Raw genomic sequence first — 25,546 nt, 5'->3', positions numbered from 1 at the left:
ATACGGATTTGACCGGTTTTGATCATTTAAATTTGTATAAAATCTAGAGAAATTATCAATTTTTAAGTGGAACACAGGACATTAGTTAGCCCAAAACGAATCCAAATGTTGTATAAAAAAAACTGTTAAAAATTTCACTTCCCTACATCACAAACATAAAACAAACACATACAAATAACAAGGATAACAAAAAGGTTAAGAAAATAATCTGTGTTACAAAGTTTAAGTCGTGAGATGTACTTACAAGGTGAAAAGAGAAAAATGGACGTGTCTTATTACAATAGTATTACATAGGTTTTGGAACCTGTAATTTATGATTAAAGTTTACAATAAAATGGGTGGATCAGGAAAGTTGTTTTAGACGTTGTGAGAAGAAATAAAAAATAAACCACAGCAAAAAAAAATACAAATAAACACCTTTTTTCTATTTTTTTTAAATAAAAATGAATAATACAGAATAAATTCCTTTTTTTAATTAAAAATAAATAATACAAAATAAATACCTTTTCTATATTTAAAATGAATAATACCGATTAAAACCTTTTTTAAAAATTAAAAATACTAAATCAATACTTTTTCTTCAATTAAAATTAATGACATTGAGCCGGCAATAATAAAGAAAATCATTTGACAGAAATAAAATAATGAAAATAAAATGTTCTTGGGACAAGTGATTACCCTGCCAGTGCAGCTCGATGAAAGTTGAAGGTAAATAGCTGTCGAACTCAATCGAAGACGGTTGCCCAGTCCGATGTGCCAGAAAGATCTCCTCTGACCAGAAAAAAGGCCGTTGAATCCTGAGATATATATTTTGTCGTCCCCGGGGAAAAAGACGAGAGCGCAAAACCGCAAAGGCGAGAAGCAACCTCTCAGGACGCCACGCGTTCCTCGTCTGCCGGAGCCGCCGCGCATCAAGCGAATTCTGGTGCACTCTCGCTCCAATTTGAAATTTGTTATAAGTTATTTATACAACATAAATGTTACCTACTGTTTTGTTCATTTAAGACAACCCCAACGTGACAAATTGCGTACAAGTTCCAACCTTTTCTAATAACTAATTATCTGATTTGTACCTTGCATTATAAAAACATTCTTTAAAAAAAACACTTTAATTTATATTATGTAAACGCGCATTTTATTAGTTATGAATTAAAAATGGAACGTCAATCCCTGAAAACTTGGAGAGAAATTTTGAAAATAACGATGTTAACGTGGTATGTCAAGAACGGTATGTACTTCGGATAAACCTAATTGGATTTAAGAAAATTTTGAGCCGAATTAGCCCCTTCGCTAAGCACCGTCTCATCGAAAATTGTATTAAACTACTTACTAAAGTTTTCAATCCCGGGAAACTGCGAACATTTTGACTTTTAGATTAAAAAAAACTAATATGGAATTGTGTTATAAGCCTTAAAACATTGAACTTAGTAGCAATTGAATCAAATTTATGCATTGCATAACTTCATTGTTTACTTAACTATTGAGAAATAAGTAAGGAAATAAAAACATTCCTGTCATTCAGGAGGGCTTAATATCCAACTACCCATGGATGTCGTGTACGAGGGGTCAGATTCACTTTACAATATTTTTCTGATATTATTAAACTTACATGATGAAATAATACGGATTAATATATTTAAGTGCCAAGCATATTTGTGTTGAATGTTGCTGTTTACTTTTATGCCTGACATAAAATGAATCTTTTCCTTTAAGGGCAAAACATATAAATTCACATCCTCCGACTACTGACCTCATATCCATCAGAGATGACCCCGTTCTCTTACAAGAATCTAGCCTCACAAATCTAACAAAGGAGATATTTTCTACTATTTCCCAAAACAGGCCAAATATATTTTTTTCTCTTTTGTTCTTTCTTTCTAAATCATTTTTTTTCGATTTTTCTTCTCTAATTATATAGGTTTGCGTTTATTCTTTCAGACGAATTCGCTGATTAATTAACTTAAATATATAGAAAGATGAGATATCTTTAAGAAAAACTTTAACATTAAACAACTGTAAATATCAATATTTCAGTTATCATTACTCAGTAGATTAATAGGTCTCGGTCTGTTAACATAGGAAGCAAGTTGTAAAGGAAACACGTTGCGCAAATGTAAATCTGTTTTGAATAGTGCTTAGAATTCAACTTCCCGTTGAACTGAACAGTTGTTAAACCCATTATGGCCGTCAATTCTGCGACAAGGCTGACGGTTTTTGGTCCTCCTGGACATCCAGGATTAAAACATCGGGTTTAATTGTATTCGTAATTACATTTGAAAAACATAGAACAAAGCATTGTTTTTATAAAATCATGCGCGTTGTAATAAAATTCCAAATTAAAAAAATGATAGAAACAGTGTGAATAATAAAATGACATTACACGGGTGAACGTAGATAGTATGAGAAAAAATACAAAAAATGAAACTATCTAAGCGCAGTTTTTAATTGCATTGTATCGTATAGTAATTCCTGTCATATAAGATGTTGTAGGGAGGTTCTATATAGATAGCAAAATAGCACTAGCGAACCTCCATTATATTTTTAACATAACAAAATTATAAATAAATTACAAGAAATTTAAAATTAAAATACACTAATTAAATTTATCTGTTCAATCGGGCGATCAGTCCGTCAATCCAGGGGTGATGACGGGGGTGATCGTTCACAGATGAAGGCAGGTTCCGATGAAGACGGTCTGGGATACCTTCCAGCTGCTGGCAATTTAACCTCAAGAAGATGATAGGATTCCTCAGGTGAACTAGGACTCTACAATGATCCAAGAGGTCAACTTAAGACGATTGGAAAGCTTAAGGTCTGGTGATCTATCGGGCTCGAAACAGGAAGAGGAACCTGATGACGATGGCGACGGTGAAAACTTATTGTAAAATTAATTAATCTTTATGTGAGGTATTGGTTGAGATAAAAAAGTCAGTGTCACGAACGGGATTCGAAGCCACGTCCTTCGGCTAAATACGCCGCTGCTCTACCACTTGAGCTATTGCAACTTCGATCCACTCGGACACTAACTTCATTAAAGCCCTCCGTGGCCATTTCATTTGTCGCCGAATCAAATAGATCACACGACATTTGAAAAATGGCAAAAAGGAGGGAAAATTGAAAAGGTTGGTTTGAGGCAGTTAGTGTCCGAGTGGATCGAAGTCACGATTTTTTGTCTCAACCAATACCTTGCATAAAGAATAATTAATTGAAAGATGTTATTTGGTCAATCGGGCCACGAAATCTAATGAATTTATTGTAAAATCCTGAAGAGTCCAAGAGGCCACACGAAGTACAAGAATGTTAAACCTAAACTTTGTATTTATAAAAAACCAAAACAAACCTTTTTCCTACTACCAGTCCAAAAGGAATTTACTGTGCACATAAAAACGGAATGTTTAAAGCGCATGTTCCAGTCATTGGAAATGAGCTGGCAGATAAATACGCTAAAAAGGCGGACTTGGATGAAGACTTGGCTTCCGTGTTCACACAGGTACTGGTAACATACCTCAAAAACATGATCAGAGAAGGACTTTGTCGAAATGGGAGGAATGGGTTTCTTCCGGCGCTTCCGGCGTGGGACTTACAACCAACAAGTTCTTCCACACAGTGGCTTCAAGGATGCATTTACGGATGACACCCAGGTGTACAACAACGATGGTACTTACAGAGCACGGTGAAAGACGTGCTTATCTAAGCAGGTTCCATATTATTGATCCCTGCCAATGTGATTGCGGAGTTGAGCCCCAAGCCTTTAACCACTTGGTCTACCAATGCAAAACGCAGAAGCACCGTTGAACGATTCTCATGCGGAAAGTCCTCCTCGGCGGATATGAATGGCCACCAAAGGAAACCCTTTTACAGAAATACAAAGATGATCTGGATTTATTTTTGAATTCAATAGACTTGAATTTAAATTAGTAACAATATGTGATAAAATTGTGTTAAGAACAAAAGTGCTGTAAATAATTATTCAGAAATCGTGAGAAGCGGTCTGGTGTGATGTAGGTTTGTAGGGCACTCTCAACACGACACGCAAGAATGGCACAATTACATAGAAGACAAACAATTTGAGCCCTGAAGATGATCTCAATAAAGATCGAAACGTTGGCACGATAAAGAAAATGTTTTTCTGAAACCTACATCACACCAGACCGCTTCTCACGATGTATGAATAATTATCGATCAACGGTCACTAATCACCACACAGTGCTGTAAATGTTAGATTTAACAACTTCTTCCATTTTAAAACTTTACACTAAATTAAAAATAAATGAAAAACGTAAAAAATAAAAATAAAATACAAATGTTAACTTCCCGTAATCTTAGGGAATAGTACATGGCACTAAACGCTCTGTTTGTTGGGTTACTGGAAGAAGAGAAAAAAAAGATGTTGAAGTGCTAATATCCGTTAAAACATTTCATATTATTCACAATCAAAATCTATGTGCTACACCTGGATTCGAACCCAGGACAAGCGTGGCAAATAGGATTCGGTTGCCCTAACCACACGGCCACCGTTAACCGCTTCTAATGGCCTTCTAAACCGTTGGAATTTTCCGAACATGGACATCCAATCCACTCGACTATTTTCTGTGGGGCCAATTAATTGTGTTGTTCATGCAGATTGGTGAAAAATGAGATTTTCATGTAATTTGCTCGTTCCTGATCAGGTTGGTCAGACGCGTTTTTACATACCGCCATCTCACCTGATGATGACAAGAGGACGATATTCTCGGATTTTCCTCGGCCCACGTTCGAACATTCCAACGGTTTAGTGTGACATTGGATTAATCAGTCCATAGGATGTATGGAAGAACGTTTTCTTCAGCCTCCCAAATCGGCATTTGTGCAAGGAATAGACGCCTGGCGCCCCGAAGTTCCAGGACCAGATTAAGCGATGAAGCTTAAAATTGTAAGTCCGGAGTACATCCCTAATTTTATTGTTTGAAAAACCTAAAACCCTCAATTTCGGAAGGAGGAATTCGGATTTTTGTAAACATACAGTACAATCCATATATGTTTAATAGTGTAATTGACCATTTTAATTATTTTAGTTAATTATTCTGTTTATTTAAGGTCTTGGTTGAGATGAAAAAGTTAGTGACACTAGCGGGATTCGAACCCGCGACCTTCGGCTCAATACGCCGCTGCTCTAACAACTTGAGCTATCGTGACGTGGTTAGAGCAGAGGCGTATTGAGCCTAAGGTCGTGGGTTCGAATCCCGCTAATATCACTAACTTTTTCATCTCAACCAAGAACTTACATAAAAAGAATATTTAACTGAAATACATCCTAAATGTATTTGTTAAATGTAAACATTGTTTGTAAATCCCAGGCCCTGAAGATGATATCAATAAAAGATCGAAACGGCACAATAAAGAAAATGTTTTTCTGAAACCTACATCACACCCGACCGCATCTCACGATATCTGAATAACTATCGATTAACGGTCACTAATCTCTACACATACAGTAGAATATTCAGCTCCTCGTCAACATTACACTGCCGGATTCTTTTTGCTATAATTTGTCATTTTTGAATTCAAAATCCGATTGCACTAATGTTTTCAGCGTAAAAAAATCCTTTAAAATTATGTGGCAGGATATATAGAGCCTTAATTATGAAGTTGAACTGGGCATGAGTACCCTGTATAATTCTACTCCAAAAAGAGGTAATAATTTGAAACTAGACTAATAAATTTTAAACACTTTTTTTTTTAGAGGTTCAAGGAAATTCAGCCTGGTAGAAGAATGTAGAAAGGACACCTTATATATCTTGCACATTGTTACATGTTACCTACTTGAAGGTAGCTGTAATGCACTAGAAACTTTTAAAAAAATTGGTAATACTTAGCAGTTGTGAAAAATGACTTAATGAACAACTAGGATTAAAAAGTAGGTAAACAAAAACGTTAAGAAAATGAAAAACAATGGAAAAAAACAGATAAACGAATTTTCAAAAAAAATTGATAACAATTAGCAGTTGTAAAACATGACTTAATGAACAACTAAGATTAAAAACGTAGGTAAACAAAAACGTTAAGAAAATGAAAAACAATGGAACAACAGACAGACGAATTTTAAAAAAATTGATAATAGTTAGCAGTTGTGAAATATGACTTAATGAACAACTAGCATTAAAAAATTAGGTAAACAAAAACGTTAAGAAAATAAAAAACAATGGAAAAATTAGACAGACGAATTTAAAAAATAAAAATTAATACAGGGAGGATAAGAATATAAGGCATGATACACAGGCACATTAAGAAAGAGATACAAAAACGTTAAGAAAATGAAAAACAATGGAAAAACCAGACAGAGGAAGTCAGAAAAATAAACATTAACTCAGGAAGGGTAAGAATATAAGGCAAGATATACAGACAAATCAAGAAAGAGTTTTATAGTTCAACAGAAAAGAGCAATATTTAGAACTAAGAATGAATGTATTGACAGATATAGCAAAGTTTCATAGATATAGCGAACAAAGTTCATGACAAGAGAAAAGCACGCGGTAGAGAAAGCAAATCAAATAAACGCAATAAGTAGAAAAGGGGACTGAGAAGAGAAGAAACGGTCAGACTACGAAGTGAGGCGGAATTGGAGTGAGAGAGTGACAGAGGGTAAATGACACCATTATTTTAAGGTCACCTCGATTTCTACAAGACTGACAGATTATGCCATTCCGACTACTGTAACAGTGGCCTTCCCGTGCCATATACTTGTCAGCTTTTATCCAGAAATTCTATCACCTCCACGGTAAAAGGTGAAGAGAGGAGAGATCCCACCATACGACCTACCCGAAAACTTTCTTCTACCCGGCCTTCACCTTGTTCTTCGTGTGGCTGGTGGGGATTAGCGGTTGCACGGAGCCGTTCTACACCGGCAGTCTGTGTTCCACTTCGGCGTCAGTCATGAAGCCGGTCCGGCTGTTTTTTAACGTTTTCTCTTTGTTCTTTCTCCTCGGACCCGGAGCGTCTCAGTCCGACATGCCCTCTTTTAAACCGTACACGGGGGCTAGAGTGTCTAACAATTCCAATTTGATTGTATTTCACTGCGAGCAGACGATCGCCGTCGTCGAACTGAAAATGAAGAGGTTTATTGAGAACTGCGAATTCATCGAAGTCGTGTATGTACTCATTGTTAACACAATCTATACAAAATTTCCATTAAAAATGAGAACGACAATGTTTACAACGACTGTGCATACACTTCGTACTACTATTTGTTTGTGTTTATATTTAATAGAGCATTATCTTCTCAAATGGAAAATTCATCTGCAAAACTTACGTTTACAATCATTTCGCTGTTTATAAACCTGCTACCCAGCGTTTTTGCCTTCATCAAAGATAAACAAATTTAAAAAATTAATAAATCGAAAAATATAGAAGATAATCAATAACTATTAGATGGTACCAAACTAGAACGAAAGTTTCTAAATCTTTTTCTTGCAACGGTACAAGGAGTGCAGGCGAACAAGGAAACATATTCGAAAATACGTTTTAAACAGTCAAATAGATAATATAAAAAAGATCATTAAAAAATCCGCAAAACAGAATGTTCAAACTTGATTTGGTTAATTCACTTATCTTTCATATTTGTTTACAGTAATAAATAGATCGTATTGAAAAGAAAAGAACACAATATTGTACTATAATTTCACAGACAAAGAGATATTTACTCTCTACTGACTCTCTAAAAAACTTCTACTTGTTCAAAACTCTCTCTTTTTACCCTTCCTTCGTCGAAATGCACTCTTCCTCAATCTTTCTTTCTTCTTCTTCTTCTCCCTTATTTTGTTTGTGTCTCTGTTTCTGATTGCGCAAAAAAAATGACTTTTGATATTTGATGTTTTATGCGGTGCAACTGAATTATCGAAAATAAATGTTGACTACTGGCAGAAATAATCCAGCTACTTTGAAATCATTTATATCTATTACGCTTTTCATTAAACGTATTTGTGCAAAAAAAATTGTTTTACGTAATTAGGTGACCCGTGAACAACGTGGTCCACCAAGTCCACCAAGCTGCTCCCTTATTGGTTATTTGGTTATTGGTATTTAAAAGTTATAGATTAGAAAATAAATATTTTCTATGTTCTATGGCATGTTTATGGTAAAGAATGGTTGATTTTCTACATTTTCTGACAAGTTCAATCTTGAAAAATGAACTTATTAGGATTTAAAATTTGTGTATTAGAAAACAAAAATTTTATAGGCCTGTTAAATTCGCTCTCCCTCACTCCTCTCTCGGTCACTCTCTCTCCCCCTCTCTCTCTTTCTCTCTCCCTCTCTCTCTCTCTCACTCTCCCTCTCTCTCTCTGCTTTCTCTCCCTTTCTTTAGATTCATATATACATATTGTATGTAACAACTTTTTACTTCTTTATTAAATATCTGTTTTTTAGTAATATTTTTTATTTAATATTTAATTATCGACGCAGACCCACAGTGGTTCAATCAGTGAATGTAGTTTTAACGCAGGAATAATTCCAATAGCTGAAATTATTATCAGCTAGATTCCATACCAAGAATTATTATTATTTATGTGTAAGTATAATTGAAGAAGACATATTATGAATTACAAAGGTTTGTTTTAGATTGACAGATTTATTTGTTGAATTGCGTTTTCAGCATTGCGTAATATAAACGAATATAAATTTATGTTGGTTTTTAACAAGCGTACACTTCGGATGAACATGAACGGCATTAAAAGGGAAAGGGGTTAAATAAACCTTTCACAAACTCTGAAGCAACGATGGTAGGTAAACTTGTGGCTCGTTACATAATTTAGGAACTTTGTCTATTAAAGGTTCACCGCTTTCATTGCATTTAAATTAGTAATTGAGAGTGATGTTACCTTTATCTGACTGTTTACCCTTAAACGCCTTTATCTCAAGACGTTAAATCCAATTGGGGCCGGGTTCTCGTTCGCGAGATAAAAGTTTTCCGATTCGATTAAGATCTTAAGTGCAGGCGGAATAATTAACAATAATAGGCTGGATTAAGGGAATTAAAATGTTGTTGTTTTTTTCTTTACCAATCCAGTTTGGCTTGTTGGGATAAAAGTTAGGTAGAGTCAAGAATTATTATTCACAAGTTTTTTAAGATATCAAACCAAACATATTTTGAATATTTACACCTTGTAATCGTGTATTTAGCAAAATAAAATATAAAAGAAAAATTCTGATTATGCTATTTGGCTCGATGGTTTAATACTGTTTTACGTTGTTCGTCTTTGGTTTATTTTGTCAGTATTATCCATTCAGTACGCATGCTACTACAAGTTGTGTGCTTGACAAAATTGATGGCTAGGAATCTTTGAAAACGTGAATCATTAGGTTTGTCTTTTTAGAATTATTTTAAAGGCAAAACTTAGTTCATGGTGAATATCATTATTTGTTTTATAATAATATGTATGAAATGAGATGATAATATACCCTTTAATACTTATATAATCGTATACGACCAGATTAATAGTATAAATTGCTTTAAGTTTGAGAAAGGTTTGTGAGAATATGGTCTGTCCAAAGAGTGTAAATTGGTGTAACGGTGAAAAATCATGAAAAGCCCATTTAATTAAACTCGATTTTATTAGACCTTTACTTTAACTCTTTAACCCCTTGAATCTACTTCATAAAAAAGCTATAAATAAAAAATTGATTAATGTAAAAACAAATGTTTTTAAGAGTCGGACGAGTTTTTTCCCGTTTTAAAACGAAATTGAATTTGATTGAAGTTGCTCATTTCATGCTTACACAAGTATTGGGATCTGATTTTCCTGTACTCCCATTTCCATTTTTGTTTTAATTTGTAAATCGGTGAACCTCACGAGGTCATGATAGCTCAAGTGGTAGAGCAGCGGCGTATCAAGCCGAAGATCGTGGGTTCGAATCCCGATCGTGCCATTGACTTTTTTATCTCAACTAAGAACCTTAATTATTTTATTATATTTTTTATTTCTTGATGTCTGATATTTAAACTTTTAACAATTTATTATAACCCTATTACATTCCGGGGTCAGATTGACCAAATAACTTCTTTCCATTAATTAATCTTTATGCAAGGCATTGGTTAAAATGAAAAATCGAACTCATGATAGCTCAAGTGGTAGAGCACCGGCATAATTAGCCGAAGGTTGTGGGATCGAATCCCGCTCGTGACACTAGCTTTTTCATTTCAATCAATGCCTTACATAAAGATTAATTAATTGAAAGAATTTATTATAACTTCAATTATCTTTTGAACTCACGTCCAAATAATTTTTCATTTTAATTTCTTCCTGACCGAACAATTATTGCAACATTGACATTAACATGGAATAACACGTATAAAAATGCTTTAATGGCTTTTATTTACTGTAAAATAACGATTACAAAGACCATTTCTAAAATCTGTATAAAAATTCTTACTAATATTTTTCAATGGTTGTGGATTATAAGTTTTTAATTACAAATAGACAAAATTTGTCTTGTTATAATTTCATCATATTCATGAAATTAGAACCAAAGGAATATGGGTGACAAGCAGAACATTGATACGGTCACTTAAGATTTTATTCTTCTAAAAATTAACAAAGCAATGTTTATAAAAAAGATATAATATTTTTAACAGTTTTTAAGTTTGTTTCAATCTTGAGAAACTGAGAATTTAATACATCGATTAAAGTAGTATGTTTTAAAATAACATAATTTGTTCAAAACTGTGATCGTTGTTTTATAATGAATCACAAAATCAACTCTGTTTCGTATTTTTTCCCCTAAGTAGATGATCCATGTTTCAAAATTTCCAATGACGCATAAACGTAACGATTTTTTTCAAACGTCATTCGTGAAACGTTAGCGATTATTTAAAACGAGAAAAAAACCGTGTTATGCTAGAATTAACATGCAAATGCCGGATCTATCAAAATTACAATCATGAGATAACTGACACGAGAGCTTTTTTTTCAAAATAAAACTCAGTTCGATGAAAACTGTTAAAAAACATTTTGACACATATTTGTATACAAAAGTTCTGAAAAATATCAAGGGGGAAAAGGTGCTGAGCTGTTACAACCAGTTCTTCAAGAAAGGGCATTTTAAATCCAAGGTTAATCGAAACGTTTACTTTTTTTTCATAAATGATTAAGTAGATGTTTATGTGCATGGCGGGTTTAACTCCACCAAAAATATTTCATTGATTTTTTCCAGATTTTTGTCGCGTAATTCAACTTGTTTTCCTACAAATTGAATCAATATTGCAAAAATAGTTATTCAGATATCGTGAGATGCGGTCGGGTGTGATGTAGGTTTCAGAAAAACATTTTCTTTATCGTGCCAACGTTTCGATCTTTATTGAGATCATCNTGAAGATGATCTCAATAAAAGATCGAAACGTTGGCACGATAAAGAAAATGTTTTTCTGAAACCTACATCACACCCGACCGCATCTCACGATATCTGAATAACTATCGATTAACGGTCACTAATCTCTACACATTGCAAAAATAGTGAGAAATAATTACAGCTAAATTATTAATAATAAGATCATGACTTCGATCCACTCCGACAACCAATACCTTATTTAAAGATTAATTATTATAGTGGATTTAATAAGTTAAATGAATTATATCTCCACTAAAGCTCTCTATGGCCATTTCATTTTTTCCGAGCATCGAATCCTGATTACCGGACATTTGAGAAATGGCAAAAAGGAGGGAAAATTCGAAAGGTGGGTTGAGATGGGAAGTTAGTGCCCGAGTGGATCGAAGCCACGATCGCTCAAGTGGTAGAGCAGCGCCGTATTTAGCCGAAAGTCGTGGGTTCGAGTCCCGCTCGTGCCATTGACTTTTATATCTCAACTGAAAACCTTAATTAATTTTAATATATTAATTGGTCAATTAATGATTTAAAATGAAGTATACTTCACTAAAGCTCTCCGAGGCCATTTCATTTGTCGACGAGAATCCAATCCGATTACACGACATTTGAAAATGGCAAAAAGGAGGGAAAATTCAAAAGGTGGGGTTGAGATGGGAAGTTGGTGTCCGAGTGGATCGAAGTCACGATAGCTGAAGTGGTACAGCAGAGGCGTATTTTGCCGAAGGTCGTGGCTTCGAATCCCGCTCGTAACAATAGCTTTTTTTCATTTCAACCATTACCTTACATAAAAATTAATTAATTGAAAGAAGTTATTTAGACAATCCACCAAGAAATATAATGGAGTAAGATTAAAGTTGATGAAGTTACTCACTGAGCTTGACGCAAAGCCGAAAACGCGTTTGAGCAACATCAAAACTCAAGGGTGTAGACGGACCAATTAGTGGTCCTATTCAACAATGGATTTATTTGGAAAAAAAATCCTACACGAACAAATTTCTTGAGAAGCCAGACTCAAAATTGAACTGTCAAGAAAAGTAAATAACAACCCCCAACTTAGGTATTGGCATAATATCAAAAACCCTGGGGACTTCGATTATGTAAATGTATTTATTTGCATGAGTGGTTAAGAGTGTATGAACACGGTCTGTGTACAATATCGAGTACCCACAGATCAACCGGGCCAATTAGGTTAACTTAGAATAGTGAATGTGAATGTATTTATCGGCGTGAATGAAGTGAGGGCGTAGGTTTACGTTGCACTAATTTTACCGTAGTTGTAGTAGTCTCAGCAGTATATAGAGAACCCTTGATTTAACCAATCTTAAATTAAGTAATCGTTTTTAATAATATGAATGTATATTTCAATTAACCTAAAACATTTTAATCACGTATGTAAGGACTGAACCTTAAAGATAGTGGTTACAGACAAAAATTGAGAAGCTCTGGGGGCAAACCGGCCTAGAAAAAAATCCTCTCAAATATACCCATATATTTATTGGTAACATAGTTCATAGCTAAATCTATATATTTTATCCTTCATTATTATTTGAATAAGATGTTATGAATACGTAGACTACAAAGCATTCTCCCCTTTAGACTTATAAGACAATTTTAATGTTTTACTGATTCACATAGATGGTATTAAAATTGAACATAGATTATTGTAAATTTATTTATTATTGTCAGTAATGTTTCGAATAAATTGTGATCGTTTGGCACATTTGTTTGTCTATCCTCACAGATAATATATTTTCTTTTACAACCATCCCTTTTCGTAACTCTCCCAACGTTTATTTCCTCCATTGGTTTTTCGGATAAGCAACATGAATGAAGCTTTTTACTTCATGATTAGTCATTAACTTTACTCTAACGTCTATTACCTTAAATCACGTGTCGTCACAGCAGGAAATTTGGTATGATATTTCGATAAATTAGTGTATGGATTGTGCACGACTATACACGATGTTGGATAACCTGGCAGGAATTGATTGAAACGTACTCAATCGATAGGAATAACACTAATGCCTATCAATTATAACTGGAACAATATAATCAATCATTAACAGACACAATCATGGTGCACGTGATGACCAGAAGGCTGAATCACTGCCAGTAACAAAGCAATTCACAACTAATAACAAATTCACCGATATTATTAATGTATTTTCCCATTTAATGATAACGTACATTTAATTCGTCACACCAGAAAATTTGGTATGATATTTCAATAAATTAATGTAAGTATGGATATTCATAAAGAAAAAATATTCTTTTTCTTATAATTTTCACTATTTTATTATAGTTTTCGTAATTTTAGTTCATTTTAAAAATACAGACTTCATTAAAATTAAATTATATTAATTTGATTTTAATAATAATTTATTATGGCAGCGTCAGTGGGCTGGGTCGTCCGAGAGGCTTTTGCGCGTCAAGAGCACGATTCGTAGATGCCCCCCCCCCGAAAACCTGATCCGGAAACAAGGAATAGTCCTTACGCGATTAAGAATAGGTCATACGCGATTGACACACGGGCACCTGCTCTTGGGCCAAAGCCCGCGCAGGTGCCCCTTATGCAGAGAAAGTTGCTCGATGTGTCCCACATACTGGAAACATGTCATGCCTTGGCTCCCTACAGGGAGCGTGAAGGCATGCCATCCAATCTGAAGATGGTACTAGCGCACTGCAGCGAGTTTCAGAGTCCCCTGTTCCGCTTTTTAGGGGAAATTGGTTTTTTTTATTGTATATAATATGTCCTATGTGTTGTGTGTCTATATGTTTTGTCTGAGTGCATGTATTTATTAGCGTGAATGGCGAGGGGTGAGGGTGAAATATAACGTCATCATCGCCCATCGAACATTGAGAGCGTAAGAATGTGTGTTCGGGGTCGATGGAAATATTTATAAAAGTACTCCATCGACCCATCGACCCCAATCTAAATTAGTTTGAGTATAGGTCGGTGGAGGAATATCAAGTACTCCACCGACCAAACGGAATGAGTGTATTGTATGGATATATTTATGTGTATGAATGTATTTATTTGTATGAATGTAATGTTTGAAAGTGTAAATAGAATATAGACTTAGTTGGGAGCTAAAATGACCTAGATGTCGGAAACCCCAGTCAAAAAAAAAATAATAATAATAATAATAATTTATTTGTGGCCAGCACAAATCAATGCCTATGGCAAATATTTTTAGCTTTTTTTGCTCCCGGTTACATGTCTGAATTTCAGATCTACACTTCAACTGTCTGTAAAAAATGTCTGGGTGCTAGACCATATCAAAAGATCTTTGTTGTTAGTGACTTAGTAAAGAGCTTTGTCCATTTGTCTAATGACATGTCGTAGGAAGGTTTGATCTGGTGTATTTTATGCGCTGGGTATTGCACGGTTTAGTAGAAACCGTTCGACGCGGTATGTCCAAAGTTGTGATGGAATTCGTATTGATATTTTTTTTAATCCCCTAGGATTAATTTTTCCCCAAGTGAAACAAACGCTTTTAATTTACGAAAAAAAAAAGTTTTACTCCAATCAAACCGAAACTTTAAAAAGTTCAAGTCACGTCTTGAAAGTAAAGCACGCTTCAATTTCAGTTCAGATCTTGTTTTTACAATTTTCCCTGTTTTATTTCTCGAAAGCTGTTGGGAATTTATATTTCTCTCGATTTCACGTGATCCATTCCTTTAAGACAATTTTCAATTACTTTACACACAACCTTGAGTCGAAGCGATCAAAAGTAATTCAGCTATTTTAGCAACTTCCACTTCCTTTCCTTTTTTCGCAATAACGCGAATTGTTCATTGTTTCATACCGGAAAATAACAAACCATTTTTGAAAACATAAATTTAACATTAAAATATTGTGCATGTTTGTCAGCAAGTTTCTCAATCCTGTCAAGGCCTCCAGGAAATCCTAAACGTTACAACAATTGTTTGTAAATATTACGCAAACCATTCTTAAACTGAGCGCTAAAAAATCAAAAAATAAAGTCTACCACAGTAAAAATATTACTATAATTTGCAAACATTTTTTTCAAAACCGTTATATTTAGTGGTCTATTGACAAAATGATTTATTTTTATAATTAATTAAAAAAATCTTTTTATGTAAGGTTTTGGTTGAAATGAAAAATTTAGTGTCACGAGCGGGATTCGAACCCACGACGTAGATTGTAGTTTGAGGCTTTAATCATGTCACGATAACTCAAGTGGTTAGAGCAGAGGCGTATTTAGCCGAAGGTCGTGGGTTCGAATCCCGCTCGTGACACTAACCTTTTCATTTCATCCAAAACCTTACATAAAATTATTTTTTCAAAGGTTTAATCCCAATAATTTATTTATCGTACGACCCGAAATTCTGTCCAAAATTATATTACTTTTATTTGTATTTATTTTAATATTTTGAATGATCAATTTTAAGGCGGTCATAAGTAAAAAAAAAAAAACTAACACTTGTGCAAAACAACTGTTAGATATTTTACAAAATGCTATCTCAAACTTTTAAAACTAAAATAAAAAGCAATAGATAATTTAATAAAATCTTTTTATCCTACCGACGTACTGCTTCAAAAATAAATATGTAAATAGTTTAAAATAACAACTAACGTGCTTTATATTCAACAGATAAGAAATGAAACAAAAGACAAGGAGAACTAGTGAATCCAAATTGTTGTAAAATCAGGTGACCATTATGGAAGTTTAATTTAAAGGATGAATTAGGAGACGATATACTTTATGACAATTGAGTTAAATTCAAATTATCTTAAAAGTGTACTGAATATACTATTTTAATATAGACATTCTAAAAAATATAAAAAGAAAAGAGCTTATTTGCTTATTATCTCTATTTAAATCAGATCCATTAATTATCCTTGTATTCATTTCATAAGTTGTTTGTGTTTACAAAATTATGGCAATTACCCTAATGGTAAGACAAACATTTCTGTAAGATCTATTTTGCTTACGTATATTTTACCTATCTTTCCAATAACGTTTAGTCTCTTTTGTAAATGAAAAAAAAAATCATTCACAGATACTTTCAGAAAGGTTTTCGCTGGTGATGAGACGTAATGCACGTAATTCTCAAAGGCCAGCTATCACCAATGTAAAATAAAAGTTTAATTGCTAAAAATTTGATTTTTCGATTTTTTTTGTGGTCTATCTTACAATTAATTACTATTGTAATTCGTCCAACTTTCGATCGTTTATTCAATCAGGACTAAAAAAATTCGCAGTTACAGTTTTATTAGTAAGTGTATCTTTCACATATAAATATACACATATTCAATACGTAAAAGTAATATTGTTTTGCAATTACATAGTCTTTTATATTATTTTTTCTTTATAGAGTAATGGGATTTCCATTAAATTTTATATTTTAATTTCAAATAGGTTAAAACTAAAAAATACATAAATAAAATAAATCCAAAAACTAAAAACCATTCTGAAATGTATAGTATTAGGCAAGCAGGTAACTGAAGTAACCCCCCTTAAAACTGTGAAACGTCTTTATAAAAAATAATGAAAATAATGAAGAGTAAACAATAAAGACTCTTTGGTACTAAAATTGATTGTAAGAAAAACAAAAGGTTTCATAAAGTTTAATTAATGTTCAAAATATCCAACTTCTTGAAGAATGCAACTAATAATCATTTAATTTTTAAAGAACTTTATTTTAAAGACATTCTCTTCACATCAGTGAAACAAATTTTACTGGAAGATCAACACGATATGAGATGCCAAAGACTTGATGGAATGAAAATTTGCTATAACCAGAAACTAATACAATTGAGAATCAGACTTAGAACATTAAGGTATTTTAGTTCAATTTGACATGAAGGATAACTTCCTGAAGTGTTGACGTCTGTTCACGGAACACCCTGTGTAATTTCATGAAATGAAATATCGCTGTGTAAACAGGGTTTTTATAAAATTAAAGTTAATGACTGTACAATTACGGTTTAAACAGTTTAAGATAATTTTACCAGATGCGTTAATTAGTTTCAAAACATTATGACAGATTAAACCCCTAGAAATGTCGAGTATTTTGCAGTGAGTGTATGACGTCTGGAAAGCAAAATTAGTAATTAGCAAGAATTCAATTAATTAAGGTTTTTAGTTGAGATAAAAAAGTCAGTGTCACGAGCGGGATTCGAACTTACTCTGCCACTTGAGCTATCGTGACTTCAATCCTCTCGGACACTAACTTCCCATCTCAACCCCACCTTTTTAATTTTCCCTCCTTATCTCAACTTTTTTATCTCAACTAAAAACCTTAATTAACTGAATGATATTAATTGGTCAAGCGGACCACGAAAACTAGTGAATTAGCAAGGATGTTCGACCCCGCACCGAGGAATAACGAGTATTCTGAGGGAGTGAAAGTGACCAAACTTCTATGTTTGCTGTAATGTGTGTTTTGTATGATTTATATATATTTTAAAGTTGACATCCTGAGGTACAAATGGGAGAACAGCATTTTAGGATATCAACTTAGATTTCAGAGACATACATTTTATTTTATTTTTCGTTTCAATTTTAATGATATGTATATATTTTATGTTTTATTGATTTATGTTAAGAAAAAAGTACACAAAAAAGTGTATCAGATGCGTTTCTGTAATATGTCATCTGAAGATAACACTTCAGAGCTGTATGATTTCTGTGAGGTCAAAGAATTTTTATTTTTGAATTATGATCGGTAGCGTCAAAATGACAAATATAAACGTTGTTTAGAATTAATTACATAATATTGTTATTAATTATTGTTTAAAAATAATTAGATTTTTCTAATTTTATTTTATCGATTATGTCCTTTTACCTTGAGATTAACTTATTTCCTTAATTATTTCATTAATTTGGTATTTTTTGTAATTTTATATTTATAAATGGATATGTTGATTTATCAAAATAGACATTTTTTAGTATTTAAGCTCTGTTGAATTAAATTTTTCAAGTAATAACAAGTTTTCAATAAGTATGTTTAAATTAAGTCCAAAAACCATTGTGGATGTTGTTTTTCGTCAAAAAAGTTAAACGATTTTACAACAAAAAGAAAAACTGTATAAAAACTGTTTACACAGAATTTGTCACCGTCTTAAACGGTGGGCAAAAGGAAGAAATAAATCGATACGTTAAATTTCATTCCAGGTCAGTAGGCTTGTGTAATATATCCTGCCCAACAAGTAAGAATGTCAAGCCATTTTTACGAAATCCTGGCAACCAGTGTGGACCGGAGGAGAAACGAGACAAAAGGGGCAAGAACTATCCAATGCTTCACTTTAAAAGAAAAATAAGAAAAATAACAAAGTCGCAACCAACGTACTTGCAAATATTTCACCTGTCGGCTTACAAAAATATCTTAAATTAATAAACTTACAATATTTTCTTTTAGGCGAGTCATTATAACAATTCTTTCATCAAAAAACAAAACCCAAATGGTATAATTTTGAAAAATAACAATCGTTAAAAACAGTTCTGTAATCAATTTCACGGGAAAATCGTTTAGTGATAGATTAAAATTTAACTAAAAATTATTACCTGGTTTCACTCTTAATGCGTTATTGAAAACAAACAAGGTAATAAATCTATAAAGATTTTCCTGTGGAGTTGAATTTTCTCTTAAACCATCGTAATTAAATATTTTTTATTAAAATCCAAGAATCTTGTTTTCATTAAAGTAAGCATGTTGTAATTACTAAAATGATAAAAATTACATATATAGTTGTAAACAATTACCAAAATACAAGTGTCCGGTTTTTTGGATTATATACAGGATGTTCGGCTACTCGTGTTACAAACTTTGCCAGTACATTGTACATTGAAAAAGGAACGAAAAAGTCCTAATTAATTATAGTCCGAATCAACTCAAAACTAAAAGGTATTAGAAAAATCCGTTTATACCATTGAAAACTACGTTAAATTTCCAATAAGCTGTTATGGATACTAAACTTGTAAACATTCAGGAAATAAGTGTTTTAATAGCGATAAGTTTGAAAAAAAAAAATTTTTCAAAGTTGAAAACACATTCTACGGTGATTCTAAACTACTATTTCGAAATCGAGAGACCAGCAAATCTTAGAATAGGTACTTCATTTAATATCGTTTTTAGTGGTGCAATTGCTTTTTTAATTACATTTTTTGAAAATGAAGAAATCGATGATGGAAAAGAAAAAACCGTGATTGAAGGATTGATAAGGTGGAAAGATTAATAATAATAAACAATAAAAAACTTAAGAAAATTTTGAATGAATTTATTAAACGTTTTTTAATTTTGATTCGAAATGCTTTCCACCCTCCGCAATGTATTTTCGCTTAAACCCGCAAAACCCGTACGTTAGGTGTACACAAGTGTATTCTTCATTAGAAAACCCTACTGTTTACAAGATATCACATAGATAAGTAAAAACGTTTTGAATCTTAAAACTCTTTTATTCCAGAGAATAATAATACATTAGGGGGCGTCGGAGGCCTCAACGGTTTAGGCATTGAGACGGCGCTCATCACTGTAAGGTAAAGGTCCCGACATACTTACAAATGGGCTTTTTTAAAAAAAAAAAAAAAAAAACACCGGCACCCCGAGGGTTGATATAACCTCATAAAAAAAGTAATAATAATAATACAACAATTCTTTAATCAAGGTTGCAGTCGTGTCGGTAAACAAGTAAACACTTGCAAAATTTCGGTGTTTCGAACCCAAATTTAAAAAAAAGTTTCATAAATTCATTCAAAATTTCGTTGTTTTTTTTTTAATTTTCCACCTTACTAATCCGTCAGCCACGGTTTTTTCCATTCTTACATCAATTTTTTTATATTTAAAAAAATAATTAACAAAGCAATTACACCACTAAAAAGGACATTAAATGAAGTACGTTTTCTGAAATTTGCTGGTCTCTAGCTTTGTAAATAGTAGTTTAAAATCACCAGAGTACAAAAAAAATATTTTTCAAAGTTCTCCTACTAAAACACCTATTTCCCGAAGGTTTACAAGTTTACTATTGATCACATCTTATTAAAAATTTAACACAGTTTTCAATGGATAGATAGATAGATATATAACATGCTCTATTTACATTAAAGAGAAGCATTACATAATATACAATATTAAAAGCATTTTATAAGCAGCATGGATGCTTATCCGTCTGCCGGAAGTTGGCTGTTCTTTTTCAGGCGAGCGAAAAATAAAAAATAAAAATAAACTATATAATAATGGTAATAATAGAAAACTATAAGTAAAAACTAAATTATAAAAATTAGCTGATTTTAGATACAAGTTAAACAATTATGACTCGGTATTATAATCGTACCTATATTGCCAGGCATGACGTGCATTGTGTGCTAGACCTTTCGACCTCTCCATATCCAAGATATGTAACAGATCAAGCAGCTGAGACCTGGAAAGCGATTTATAGCCTAGATAGAGGATACGGAGTTCAGACAGTATGGGACACTGGGCAACAAAATGAAAAATATCTTCCCTAACTCTTAGGTTACAGAGCGTGCACAAGAAATTTCCGTCGTCTTCCTTCCATGGCATAGAATTGAGGAACACTTGCTCGCATCTGAGTTTAAGAAGCCATCGAAGAGTCGGAAGTTTTATAGATTCAATGGTATCAACAAATTTATCCAAAACCTTTTAGTTTAGGAGTTGTCATTTTTATTTGAAGCAAGCTCGTGAAATCTTAAAAAATCAGAAAAAGTGGAATAACTCCGAAACTGCTTAGATTTGGACCAAAGTTAATTAGGACTTTTGGGTTCCTATTTGAATGTAGAATCTACCGGCAAACTTGTATTATGTAGGAAAGTAAATACTGTCATTCAGAGGGGCTTAACGACCAATTACCCTTTAACAAACATTATATGTACTTTAACGAAAATAAAATACATGGGTTTTAATAAAAAATCTTTATTTATATCATATATATTTATTTTTAATATGTTTTATTATAAATATTATATATATTTACAAACAAAACAAAACAAAAAATATATATATTCGTTAGTACATTATCACGCATTAGAGGGTATGCTGCAACCACTAATTAAATATGATTAGCATAATTCGTTAGCAGTGAGGGGATGGCCGGTTTTCGGTTGCTCCTTATTAGACCTGGAGGTCAACAATCTCATGTTAACAGTATCCCTGACAACATATCAAAATATTTACCTTCCTGTTTCATTACTACATAATTAGGCTTATTACAACAGTCTGAGTACAAGCTTAAAATAAATAGTTACATGAAACTATAAAAATAAAACAAAAAATTTAAAAACCGGATAAAAAGTTGCTTCCTTGGGTTTCAAATTTAAATAAATGATTAACCTTTTGTTTTCATTTTTTCTTTAAACTGCACAATTTGATTTGAAGGTGTAATTTAAATGTGATATCATAATAAGTCTGCTTGTAAGAAACGTTATCGGGTAAGTGATAGTGTAATATGACCCTTAGATTTTGTTACTTTGGACGAGATATTCAACCTTAAATTAATTTATCTTATTTATCCGGTGAAGACCCAACGACGGGACCTTTTTCCTCCTGGCGTGGAAACAATTCATTTCAGATGATAACAAGACATTTTATCCGTTGTAATTTGATATTTTTTTCAATTTGGAGGACTTTTTATGGTAACAAATGTTAACTGGAAATCCTTTATTTAATCATTCATCCACATGTTAAATACTGCGATAGTTTTTTTGTTCAAGGGTACAAAAAGTAATAATAAAACTGTCCAATAAAATTCGATAGTTTTAAAGGAATAAAAATAAATAAGACAAAGATAGAAACTACCTATGTTAAAGTTGGATTTTGTAAATAAATTTTTTAATTTTCAATTCTTTATTTGTTTATAACGGTGCAAAAAAGCTCATTCTAATGCGCCGGGAGTTACATTTTTTATGCTCTACCTATTTTAGTAAAGTCATTAATTTTTCAGTGAGGGATTTATGTGACGCAAATTCGGTTTGAAACATAACGATGTTGGAGTATGGAAGATGTCATGCAAACGTGGCGAGGGTGTTTAAAAATTGTCCCATCCATAGCTATCAAGAAATAAGAGCATACTCACGAAGGGTTTCTGGTTATCATATTACCAAATCTCAAAAAAATTATAGTTTTATTTTTTTAACATATTCGTAATAGTCATTTTGCAGACGTTGAGATCAGTCAACAAGGCTAGAAATGTAAAAAGAAATAACTTTTGGAACTGGATGATTTCAAGAGGGCCTGCCTCTGATCCGACTGCAGATGAGACACAGAAAAATTTAGTTAGGTTAGCAGGGAATGACACGAATTGGACTGAACAAGATTAGAATAAAATCTTATTTTCGGATTACCCACTGTATACTGAATAGTTACACTACATATATTTACCAGCTCATGACTCTTTCTGATTTATGTATGTCTCTGATTTGCCTACATCAACAAAAACAAGCGACGTTCGCAGATCATCAGCCAACAGCTTCCTACTACCTGCAATGCAACCTGGATGAAATCCAGTGATGGAACGAAAGAAACTCATATTCCTATGAATCCACAAAAACCCACTTGTAGCTTTTACTTTCAAAATTAAATACTTGTTAATAGTGTAATCCTAAACGAAAATGTGTGGTGATTAGTGACCGTTAATCGATATTTATTCAGAAATCGTGAGATGCGGTCTGGTGTGATGTAGGTTTCAGAAAAACATTTTCTTAATCGTGCCAACGTTTCGATCTTTATTAAGATCATCTTCAGGGCTCAAAGTGTTTGTCTTCTGTGTAATTGTGCCATTCTTGCGTGTCATTTTGAGAGTGCCCAATTGCCCAGGCACTCTCAACACTACACGCAAGAATGGCACAATTAAACAGAAGACAAACACTTTGAGCCCTGAAGATGATTTCATTAAAGATCGAAACGTTGGCACGATAAAGAAAATGTTTTTCCCAAACCTACATCACACCAGACCGTATCTCACGATCTCTGAATAACTAAACCACAATCATATACCACAGACTGACACTTTATATCGATAGAAACCTTCAGAAACTCATAATTTTCAATTCACACATAGCTGTTTTCATAATATAGATTATTTCATTATTACAATTTGTAAAAACTGTCACTGGGCAGTAATATTGTTTTAAGTGTCATAGTACACCTAAATAGAAGGTTATGTAAGGTTATAAAAGATTAACTAAGATTCTCATTAGATTTGAGACTGAATAACAATTGAACAAAAATTCTTTCCTGGCTTTATTATTCATTTGAAAATCTCAGAAAATAATTTTTTTTAGTTTATTGCTGGAAGGCCATAATTAAGTTTATTTGATTATTTGCCGTGCACGTTGGTCAAGTGGAGGTTCTTTTGGCTTTCCTGTTGAATAAATCTGATTTTCTTCTTCTTTAGAATACAGATAAATTAATAATCTTTTAAAGTATTAGAGGATATAATTCACTCAGTGAACATGTTTTTTCTTTTATTGCTAAACAGAACTTACAAAGAAGATCGATTTTGATAAAACTAGACCAAAATCCCCTTAAAACTTGATCATTATTAAAATGCTAAAGATAATGTACGATATACCGCCTCAGATTGGTTTATACAACCTGGAATAGATTGTTTTTGTTATTTTTCAATAAAAAACTGGAATAAAATATATCGATTTTTCCTTTTCGTTATCGTCGTAAAAGGGGAAAATTGGATAAACTGTTTTTATAGTCTGCAACAACACTTTTTTTAAAAAACCTTTTACAAAACCAGCATAGTTAACGTTTTCCCAAATATTTGTTTTTAAACTGCTTTAAAACGCGTTTGTTCTTCCTACTAGTAGATCAAAAATATATTAAATATATTTTTCTTTTCGCAATTTGTAAAACACAACACCAATCAAATAAAACTTCATACTAAATAAGTAAAACGTTTAATTTTAATGTATCGCGCTATTTGTTAGTCATCTTAAATCAAAAATGAATACTGCTAAAAATATAGCGAGATTCATTCTCGTACAGATCATTTGTAAAGGTCAGCCTCAATTTATTTCATTTTTTAAAAAGTACTCATTATATATAGTAATATTTTCTTTTCATTTCAACTTGTCACAGTTAAATTAATCATCCTGGCATGTGAAAATTTTCCTTTTGGAATATAGTCACACTTAGATTAAGAAATTTGAAGAAAAAAAGAAGTGCGGCAACGAGTAGTCAAACATTAGAACAATACTTGTCGGAGTCCCCCAAGGAAGCATTCTTTGCCCCCATCAGGTTTGCCTTTTATATTACTGACTTTCTTCCTACACATCCCGACACAATCGTCACTCCGGATTACACTGAAATTTGGACTTCTGAACTTAATCCAACTTCCAAGAACTTCGATTTTTATTAAAGACTGGCTCAAAACGTGCCGGAGAAAAATGACTGAGGAAAAGTGCCCGTGAATGATTAAAATGGAAAAACAGTCTTCCTCTCAATGAAATAACAAGTCACTACTGCCTTCTACTCAAGTCAGATACTTAGGACTTCACCTAGACAGCTATCGATCCCCACGCAAGACGACTTAACAGAAGATTTGGAATACTACTTTAATTAATTATTATTTGTTTTACCACAACTTTCTCTCAGGTGTTAGGTGATGTTGGCCATACCGGTAGGTAGAAAAGAAAACAGTTACACACAGCTAAAGGAAAATCCATACATATAAAAATCAATTCGTACCACCGTCACGAAGGTTAAAAAAACCCATCGAAGTAGACCTTGAACTTTTTTCGGAATTAACATGTCTATTTGTCCTTGTATATACAAAGATGCATTGCTGATTTAAGTGCAACCTTAACTATGAAACCACAACCATTATTATTGAATTTGAAACAATTTTTAATTTTATAATATCACACTTTTTGGACTTCTTTCAATGTTGAATTAATAAATTTTTGAAAAGTTATAATTGTACTATTGAAAACTTTTGTTGGGCAAAACAGGCTTCAGTAATTTTGGCACAATGACGAAAGATATTTGAGTAACAGCGAAAGCCATCGAGTGTAGAGGGATCCAGGAAGTGACCCAGTGCCGGTTTCAACATGTGTTCACCGACTCACAGACCTACAAATACCATCAACTTTAATTGGAATATCGTATATTAAATCTGGCTTTCATATGTACCAAACTTTCACAGTGTCAAAATGGTTTAATATTAAATTTGTCGCTTCAAATGGTTTTTAAA

General features: G+C 32.8%; 1 protein-coding gene across 1 annotated transcript in view; it reads left to right on the top strand.

Annotated features, from left to right (window-relative positions):
* Positions 1–6,441: 6,441 nt before the first annotated feature.
* The window catches only part of LOC106674217, a 50,986-nt gene continuing 31,881 nt past the window's right edge, over positions 6,442–25,546 (top strand). The window contains exon 1 of the mRNA XM_014406826.2: positions 6,442–7,127. Within this exon, the coding sequence (XP_014262312.1) occupies positions 6,913–7,127 (215 nt within the window). The 5' untranslated portion in view covers positions 6,442–6,912. The remainder of the gene's footprint in view (positions 7,128–25,546) is intronic.

The sequence above is a fragment of the Cimex lectularius genome, unplaced genomic scaffold (assembly GCF_000648675.2).
Source record: "Cimex lectularius strain Harlan isolate CLEC.00 unplaced genomic scaffold, Clec_2.1 scaffold63, whole genome shotgun sequence".
NCBI classification, from domain to species: Eukaryota; Metazoa; Arthropoda; class Insecta; order Hemiptera; family Cimicidae; genus Cimex; species Cimex lectularius.
Note: the sequence above shows the minus strand (reverse complement) of the source record. Positions and strands in the feature narration are given on the sequence as shown.